Genomic DNA, 10,291 nt, shown 5'->3' with positions numbered 1-10,291 from the left:
AAATTGTGCTCAAAGCAATTGTGTTGTGTACCGTCTGTTTCTAGCGTGGTTAACTTGTCTTCTCTGTCCCACTCCTTCCATTTGAATACAGGCCTGGTTATTGTCATAGGCTGAAGTTCCTATTCAGTCAGAGACACAGGGGACTTATTATTTCCTTTGAATTTGTGTTGTTTTTACTCTTATCTGAGAAGATCCATACATCCCATCCCCATTGTGTCTAGTAACGTGTCATGTTGAAGACCATGGATAGATATGGAGGAGTAGATGCAAGTGAGAACATTTATTTTTATTTTTATGAATTTGTCATTTAACTTTATTCACCCAGTTACAGAACTGCATAGACTTATCACACCTGGCCGAACTGTTATTGGCTGAGAAGATGACAATAAAAATATCTCACAAAGATTATTTTGTGTTTTCTCGCTTTATCTGACATCTACAACCCAATGTATAGTTTTCTTGAACCCTAACCCAAACATATTTAATTTGGTTTACATTTTAATAATTTGACAACCCCAATTTGTATTGATTCTTCTTCGGCGTATGGGTAGTTGTTTTTCCTCTCCACTCCACCAGGCTCGGGGCCGAGGGGCTACCCTTTTACCACCCCGAGACCTGGTTGAGGGGCTCACCCGGGCTATATTTCTGGACACCCCTCCAGAAGCCACGTCATCGTCTCGTCATCTAATACCGACAGACCATGCATCCCGTTGGGTGGGTGGTACACCGGGCAATCCAGGATAATATGGTCTGCGGTTTGGTCCTCTGCGCCACACTCGCACGACGCATTTGGGGCCAAGCCCCATCTGTGCATTGATGAGCGGAAACGCCCGACGCCGGTCCGGAGACGATTGAGCCTCACCCAGGATAGCCTTGGCAAGTCCATCCCGAGGGGCTCAGCGCCGGCGACTGGGATGTGGTCGCGGAGTTTGGAGGTGTTAGCCTCCCACTCCGCGCGCCACATATAATCCGCCCATCCTGCCGCACTGATGTTGAGATCTCTGCATTGCTGCCTGAGATCCTGTGCGGCAGGCACAAATGGGTGTCTCGACTTGAGACGCCGGGAGGGCTCCGCTGTTATAGTGAGCCTATCATGGAGCAGATGGTTATTAAGCTCCGCGGCCCGGCAGGCGAGACGTGCTGTGGCTCCCATGCGGCGGAGGCCTGCGGGCTGGATGCCTGCTAGGATGGGAAGGTTGTCCACGGGGGTAGGACGCAGGCATCCTGTCACAATGCGCAAGGCTTCGTTTATAGGCGAGTCGATGAGGCGGGTGTGGGCACTGCGACACCATACTGGGGCGCAGTATTCACTAGTTGAATAAACGAGGGCTAGGGCTGCCGTGCGCAAGGTCCTTGCGCCGGCGCCCCAGCCCGAGCCAACCAGTCGCCTCATCAACGCCACACGAGCTGTTAACTTCTTGCGCAGTGACTCGAGGTGTCGGCGAAACGTGAGCGTCCTGTCCAATGTCACGCCGAGATAGATTGGCTCAGCGGAACATGGCAGGGGAGTTCCATCTAGGTGTACTCTAAGCTCACGTTTAGCCTCCCTGTTGTTAAGGTGGAAGGCAGCCGACACCGTCTTTGCCTCGCTAAGCTTCAATCTCCATTTCCGGAAGTATGCCACTAGTGTCTGCATGTCCTGGCTCAGAATCCCCTCCACAGACTGCCAATTTCCAGCAGAGTACACCACTGCGAGGTCGTCTGCGTAGGCGTACTTCCGCGAGAGTGTGTTGGGCAGGTCATAGGTATAGATATTATAGAGGAGGGGGGCCAGGACCGATCCCTGAGGGACGCCGTTCTTAAGGCGTCGAAGCCTGCTTAGCTGTCCGCGACCGGTGGTGAGGGTAAAGCTGCGGTTACGGATGAGCTCCATGATCATTCTGACCATGTGCCTGTCCGGCAGCAGGCGGAGCAGCTTGCAGGAGAGGCCGCGATGCCATACGGTATCGTAGGCAGCCGTCAGGTCTATAAAGACGGCCCCGGCCTTCTTTTTTGCCGAAAAGCAATCCTCGATGTCTTGAGTCAGAAGGGTGACTTGATCTACGGTCGACCTCCCGCGTCGGAACCCGGCCTGCTCACGTGGGAGCAGCGGGTCGACAATTGGTTCGATGCGGGCGTAGATGAGACGCTCGAGGATCTTGAAGGGGATGCATAACAGAGAGATGGGACGGTAACTCTTAGGGTCCCCTTCAGGCTTATTCGGTTTAGGGATCGCAACAACTAGGGCTCTTCGCCAGATTTTGGGGATCTTGAGTTGGCGCAAACAGGAAGTGAGGAACGCTCTCAGCCAGGACTTCAAGGCGGGTGCGGCATGGAGAATAAGCTCCGGGCAGATGGAATCAGGCCCCGGAGCTTTCCCTGGCTTTAGATGCTGGAGGGCAGCAGCGAACTCCTCCGGGGTGAATTCACCGGAGATGTAGTCACTGCTAGGTGTTGGGGCCCTCCAGAGGTCTGACACTTCTTTTGCCACAAGTCGAGACGACTCGCGGTCTTTGCCCTCGTATGACCCACTTTTCACAAATTGTGATGCGATTTTATTTGCAGAGATGGGGCAGTGACGGGGGGAGTGTCTGGACCTACCAGTGAGATTGTTCATGATACTCCATACCTTACGGCTGGAGTGCGAGAAGTCGATGGAGTCAATGGCCTCCTCCCAGCGCTCCTGTCTTTTACGGCTGAGTCTTGACAGCAAGGCTGTTGCGAGCCTGTCTGACTCAGCTCCTGCAGGGGCCTGGAGGAAAGCACAGTGGAGCTTCTCACACTCCTCATCCCAACACGGTTTGTAGCTAATGCGACGTCCGCGTGGGATGGATTTTTTTGCCGCTTTCACCAACATGCCACAGAAGTCCCGGTACGCCTCATCCACGTTGTTAGAGTTAGGCGATGGGAGGTGCCTTGTGGATTTGTTGGTAAGGAGGCGGAAGCGTTTCCAGTCGGCCTTTCGGAAGTTCCACCGTTTCACTGGCTCACTCGGAACAAGGTTCACGAGTTTGGCCGTTGTTATCAGTGAGGGTCGATGTTGAGACCTCGGGAACTTTCCTAGTACACGTCTATCGGGGAGCCGGTTGTCAGCGCTGGCACTCGCGAATGCCAGGTCAGGGTTCGTCCCAGTGTTCCAGCGACCGGAGCGGAAGCTGGCTGCGCCCTTGGGGTCGTACAACAGGGCCAGGCTGTTATTAGCTGCCCAGACAGCCAGGTTCTCTCCGTCGGGTGAGTTGGTGCGGTAGCCCCAGTCTTCATGCTGGCAATTGAAGTCACCAGCATAGATACAGGGGTGGGGGAACACTGGTAGACACACTGGTGTGATTCGCGAGGGTGGAGGTTTGTAGACGTTGATGATTTTTAGGCCGGCAACGTCCACGCACAGCCACTCAATCTCCGAGTCAGCCGGGGATTGGTCAGCGAGAGTCCAGCTCAACCTTTGTTGGACAAACGTGGCGAGGCCATGCTTCCTGCTCAGGGTAGACCCAGCTAGCTCAAAGTTTGGTAGAACTAGCTTGTCTGCTGATATGCAGTGGGTCTCCTGGAGGAGAATGACGAGGGCCTTGGTGGTATTGGCCAGGTGTTCGATGACGTCGATCTTACTGGGGGTTAGTCCTTCGGTGTTCAGCTGCAGTATTCTGGGTTCGAGGTCAGCAGACCTCTCCCCCGGCTGCTGCCGAACACCAGCCCGGGTGAGGGGCCCTGGTTGGCAAACTTTGTTTCGCTTCTTGCTTTTGGCAGTCATTAGCTACTTACGGGGGGCACCACGAGAAGGTGTTTGCCACGCCACATCAACATGCACGGATGCTGAGTGCTCTCTATTCGCTTGTCTAGCTTTAGAGACCCCATTTTGTATTGATAATTAGTGGCTACATTTAGTTTTTACAGTGTTGCGGTAAGGAACCATTAATTCAGAAAATATATCAGTGTATGTTGCAAGTATGTTTTATCGCTATATAATAAACGTTTGCATGTTGGTGTACACCAAATGCAGAAGTGGCATGTTGTGTAATAAAATTACTTTTTCATAAATCTAATGCAGAGGACTATAACAGAGGATACCTGTGTATTAGGAGTTGAGTGTCAGTTTTGTTTTAGACATGATTTAGAATGGTGCTCTATCATGAAAAAGTCAGATATGTACCTACAAATTGTTGAATCAACCACAGGTTAGTAAGAAAACACATTCATTTATATTTTGAGTGGAATATCCCTTTTAAAAAGTTGTCCACCAATGGTGTTTGATACAATATTTGAAAATCACTTGACTAAACCCACTGAGCTTGCCGGTGGCTCTGGAATCCACATAGCAATCTCACCGTCAGGGAACCCCAGCAGTAATATGCCACACTGATAATTAGAAGGATTACTTATTGACAAATAGGATTAATGTCTAATGGATATTATACTCAATTCAATCATAGAGTGCAGTTTATTGGGTCAACAACATGACTTTCTGCACAGCCTATGCCCCTACAGAGTCCCTCGGACAGAACAGGGCATCCTCTAAATTCAAAGCAAAGTAGGAATGACTGTACTGTGATATCAGTTTACAAACCCTAAATCATATGGGGTGAAAATGTGTGTCAAGAGGGCACAAACTGGAACACATCACAGATTATAAACAGCGATTATAAAGGTCAGAAGGGACAGAGTGGTCTTCTGGATGGGGTCACTGATCACTGATTTGCATCTGGTGGGCGTGGCTTTGACCGAAGTAGTGGTTTTAACAACGACAGGATGCAAGGGCTTAATTTCATACTGTAGGAGCAGCCATGCCAACACAGTGATCAGGACGGACACAGAGACAGACACAGGCGATAAGCCTTCAGGTAAGAAAAAAATGCATCTTTTTGTACTTATATTGTCTTCAAATAAAGGGTAGGATCGAATGTGTCAAATGATGTACAGTACAGTTTAGAAGAGATCGTTATTATGAAATTAGGATTTGTTTTGTGAAATCTAATCGAATTTGCTTTAATGCGATATTACTTTCCCAGATAGTTTCAGAAAGTCAAATAGAAGAACAGATACTGCGGGAATAGGGATGATTTAATCTACAGTGCAATGTTATTGCTGTTTTTGTAATTTGCACACTTTCTTTTTTTTATCAAGTTTTTTTAAATTGTATTTTCCACAATATATCACAGGTCCAAAAAGGACCAACAAAGAAAAAACTTAAATATATCCCCCATCCCCCAAATACCAGACCTATACATACATACATACAAACATTATACATAGCCAGACAATCATTTGCACACTTTTGAAACTGTGTGTGTGTGTGTGTGTGTGTGTGTGTGTGTGTGTGTGTGTGTGTGTGTGTGTGTGTAAGCTCCATCTTTTTGTTTTGATCTAAGTGGATTCTCATTTGCCTCTTAACCTTCAGCAACTAAACCACAAGGATGCTCTCCACCATATCAAACATGGAGCGCGCCGCTCAGGAGGCAGACGAAGCCGAGGCATCGGTTCCACTCAACCCTCATCCCAACAAGGCTGCACGCCAGGACGACGTCCTGTGCTGGTCCCTCTTCGACAAGCCCATCCTGGCCATCCTGATCGGAGGGGTGCTGTTTGGCTCAGGCACAGCCCTCTCCCTGCTCTACTTCACCCAGGTGGGCAACGTGCCCTACCTTCTGGGGCCCCTCTGCCTCTCTGTGGGGCTCATGTTCCTGGTGACAGGCATGGTCTGGGTGCCTGTGGTCAAGCAGAAACTGGAGCACAAAGCGCTGGCCACACTCAACCATGCGAGGCAGTCCAGCTAGAGCATGAACAGTGCTGACAAGCACTGGACTCATGAAACAATGTTTTTTTTAATGTATAATATTATAATATTATACTATTAATAATATTATATTATTATATTATATTATTATATTATATTCCTGGATGAGGATCCTGTTTAAGAGGGTTTTTGACCCCACTGAATTTGGTTAATATAATATTTCTAAGAGATGTATTTGTAGGTGCATATGATATGAGCATCAACAGAGCAGAGGTAGGAACATTATTTACTGAAAGAAAAGTAATTCCAACAACATGTATTCATACTTTATAGCTGCCACCTGCCACTCATATCTGTCTACGTAGTCCAACATTGTCTACAATTGCATACAAGATCAAATATACCCTCTATGTATTGTATATACAGTATGTTGGATATGTACTGAAAATGGACAGGCTTAACCTTCTCCCTGCAAATGGGAACGCTCTGTGATTGTTCTGTTGGAAAGTCTTAATATAATAATTTTTGGCAGAGCCATGCAGTAGGACCTCCCATCTGTCTGTTTGATGGTGTGATCTATAAGGGCTGTGTGTGTGTGTGTGTGTGTGTGTGTGTGTGTGTGTGTGTGTGTGTGTGTGTGTGTGTGTGTGTGTGTGCGTGTGCGTGTGCGCGCATGTGCACGTGCACGTGCGCGTGTGTGTGTGGATGCATTTCCCCCCATAAGCCGCTGTTTTCATTGTAGCTGCTGTTATGGGGAGGATTGGTAAATCCTTAGAAACAGGATTACAGAGGCAGAAAAATGCTACCAGACATGACCATCTCTGCTTGCTGAGGTCACAATGGACCCTGAATGCCCCTGTTTCCATCCAGCCTTTTACGTTTCTGGGTCAAAATGAATGTCTCCATCTGCCAGTGTTCAAAAGCAAAAAAAGAGATTTTAAATTCTGATATTGTTATTCCAAAATTCTAGCAGGAATTAACAGACACTGTCACTTTTTGTATTAATTTGTTGGTTTTCCTGTTATCTGGGTATCAGTTGTTTAACCATTGATGTGGTCATAGAAATGCTGTTCATTTTAACTTCACTGTAAAATGCCCTCTCTGGGAGATCTCTTGGTTTTATTCACCTAATGTACAACCCTTTTGTTCCTCCATGTCATTCAGGGGTATCTTACCTGACACCTATGATTCCATGATATATCCAACATTGTTTGAGCTGTGTATATTCATGTACCTTTTAACTTTTATTTATGACTATTATTATGACTATTATTTAATATAATTGATGAGTTTTATTAACGTCATATAGTTATATAATAAGAAATAAACATGATGGTCTGAGGTTTGGCATCTTTCCCTAAAAATAATTCTTGTAATATATGTAGCCTAATTTAAACGACTAAATGTCTGTCTAAAAGAATGGCCACTAGATGGTAGTACACACCACGTTTATACCTGCCTGTCAGGTGCGAGCACAATGACTGACTGGGTCACTAGAATAAACGAAACTTAAAATGTTTTAAATAATCCATAAGCCTACTATATTGGATGCGTCTATATATGCTCCTCTTGAAGGCACATACTCTTGAGCATAAAATCAAATATTCCAAGAACAATTGTCATTTCTCTTATGGCTGCAGACGCAACCTCTATTGTCTATGGCCATATGCGCCAATACTGTTATAGTCAATAATGGCTGTTGTCACGCCAGCATCGCCCTCTCCCAACGCCCTCCCCTCACCTGTCTAACCACGCCACTCCTCCCGGCGCCCTGGGACATCTAAAGGCTGAATAGCGGCGAGCTTCCTCACCTGTCTCACCTTACCTTGTCCAAACAGACGCTCTGTTTGAAATTCTACCCCACCAAATTCCGCAGGGAAACCAACCCGCATATGATTGTTAGAAAGTGTTTGTTTTGATTGTTAGGCCATTTGGGTGACATGGAAACAACGTATGGGGGTCTCGGCCGTTGTTCTTGCGCCTTCTGGCTGGCGGTCGCCTTTGACATCTTCGGGCTGCTCATTCTGCTGATCGGAGTGTTTGCGGACATATTCTTCTATGACTTTTTAATCTACGCCGGCGCCATCATCATTTTCCTGAGCCTGATCTGGTGGGTGTTTTGGTACACGGGCAACATCGAGGTGCCCCCAGAAGAGTTGGAGGATGACGTCGGCTTGTTGAAAAAAGAACGTGCAGGCATCACAGGTGCGGTGCGGCGGTTCTCTAGCCGTCTCTCCAACGGCGTCAGGAACTCTCTCCGGCGGAACGGGGGGCCGCCCCGCGGGGGAGGACACAGCGCAGGGCAGAGGGCAGGGACCACCGGCCAGAGGGCAGGAACCACCGGCCAGAGGGCAGGGACCAGCCAGAGGGATGTCCATCAACCGGAGCCGCCACCGGCCGCCCTGGCGATGGCCCCTAGTCAGGACGTCTACAGCGTGTCTGCGGCCGTGGACAGCGACACACCGGCTCTCCCTCTGACCACCACGGAGACCTCGGCCATATGATGGGTAAAGGTTATTATAGGCCTAGTGCTATAGTCTCCTTTGGTTAAGGCCTATAAACTAAAAGACCGCACTTAAAAGAAATATGAGACATTCCATTATAATCTATTCTATAATTGTGGTTGTATTTTTTTATGGAACTTGGCGATTTGCAAGCTTATGCATCATATGGGGCTAAATGAACATGGAGGGGAAATCTGCTTGAGTCTATCATGGGATCATGTTTCCTTATCACCCTGTTAACTATTAACCCAGTGAATGGTAGCGCAAGACCTATTCAAACAACTGAAAATGGGAAAGATAGATTTGTTGCTACATGAAGCAGGTCTTCCATTCAGAGTTAAATGAAGTAGCCTAATGAAGTAAATCAAATGCTCAGCATGGTTGGTATAGATGTAATAGCCATATATTTCAATCCAACAGAAATTGGACTTGAAGAGGACTTGTCCCCCTGGCACTGAACCCAAAGAAAGATATCTCCATCTTACAATGTTTACAAGTTTGGTTTCCATAGGCAATCTTTGTCTTTTTAACACTTTTTATTTTCATCAATTATTCTCCTCAATGAGGACTTGTTGTGGTTGAATGTACATTGTTGTAAATCCCAATACTTTGATGTCAGAAATAATAATTGTGTTTTTCATGACCTTGACCATGGCACCGCATGCATTCTGTGTTCTTGATGATAAGCTACCACACCTCCAAGGACCTTTGAACCCTAATGGATTTACTTATCTTACTTCCTGCCTCTTTAGCGTCACCTGTAGTGCCCTATAAAAAGAGTACAAAGTGCCAAAATATATCTGTTTTCACACACACACACACACACACACACACACACACACACACACACACACACACACACTTGAGGATGGAGAGCTTGTCGGTGTGGGATGGGAATTGAGTTATTCTCTGAAATTACTTAATATCCAAATAGATATTTTATCACTATGTTTTCCCATGTATCTCATCTTGAAAATAAAACGTTTTGCATTGTTTGCTCTCAACGCTGACGCGTAGGCTACACTTAACGAATTAGTCCAATGCTCTAAGCCAGATGAGAGTGCAACAAGTAATCGATCGTCGAAGTTTTCGTCGGCTGCTCGTTCGTTAGAATTTAGATTTGAGAATGTCCTCCCTTGCTAGTTGACTGGCATCAGAAGCTGTTGTGACATCATATGTTTCTGACATCACTGTCGGCCTCCTCATCATGACTCAACTCACCTGTGGGCTAGTTTCAAACAATAATATTTAATAAAGCAAGATAAATACATACACTTCCACACAAATCAAAGAATCACAGTAATCTACAAGCATGAACTTTTATACGCGAACCAAGCAACTTTAGGAGCGCGCGTGGGTTAACTTGGTCAGGGTAGCCGCGAGTCTGCGCGACGGAGGACCTATGCTCCCGCGGTTTCCAAAAAGACCGTAAACCTTTATAGGGCGCGTTCAAATAATACTGTCGCTGGGATGCTATGAACCAAAACAAACACTACAACATGGGCCTCAGCAACAACTCAATGTATATGAGTGACTGAGTCGGGTAAAATACACTGTGGGATAGACAGGATGATATTTTTAAATGCTCCTTATGTACATTTAGGATAATTACATTACATAGGCTACATTACATTTTTAGCAGACGCTCTTTTCCAAAACGACTTAGAACAAGTGTAAAGTAAGTGAATCATCTATAATCACCATAAGAATAACATCAGTGTATACTTAACAATCTATTTGTCTTCTGCCCCCCTCACCCTAATAATAATAATAAAACAAATTAATAGCAACAAACCATTTTTATAGTAAAAAACAAACAAACACATTGTGACCATTTCCAAAGAACTGTGGTGACAACCTTCAATACATTTTTACAGCCCTATTTTTAAATTGTGGTTTTGATCATCAAACCCACTGTCTTACTTATTATTATTATTATTATTATTATTATTATGTTGTTGTTGTTATTGTCATAGTTGTTATTGTTATTGTTATTATTATTATTATTATTATTATTATTATTATTATTATTATTCATTATTTAGAGAAGATCTCTTAAAGGGACTTTTACTTCTCATAT

At 45.9% G+C, this 10,291-nt stretch overlaps 1 protein-coding gene across 1 annotated transcript; it reads left to right on the top strand.

The window, feature by feature from the left end:
• Window positions 1-7,647: 7,647 nt before the first annotated feature.
• LOC308150588 (transmembrane protein 238) lies at window positions 7,648-8,211 on the top strand (the record flags this gene model as incomplete). Its single annotated transcript, XM_080523403.1, has 1 exon — window positions 7,648-8,211. The coding sequence occupies one exon, from the start codon at window positions 7,648-7,650 to the stop codon at window positions 8,209-8,211; it is 564 nt and encodes a 187-aa protein (XP_080379529.1).
• Window positions 8,212-10,291: the final 2,080 nt, after the last annotated feature.

Source organism: Nansenia antarctica (genome assembly GCF_963989245.1).
Source record: "Nansenia antarctica genome assembly, chromosome: 2".
NCBI classification, from domain to species: domain Eukaryota; kingdom Metazoa; phylum Chordata; class Actinopteri; order Argentiniformes; family Microstomatidae; genus Nansenia; species Nansenia antarctica.
The sequence above is the reverse complement of the archived record's forward strand: the minus strand, read 5'-3'. Positions and strand labels throughout refer to the sequence as shown.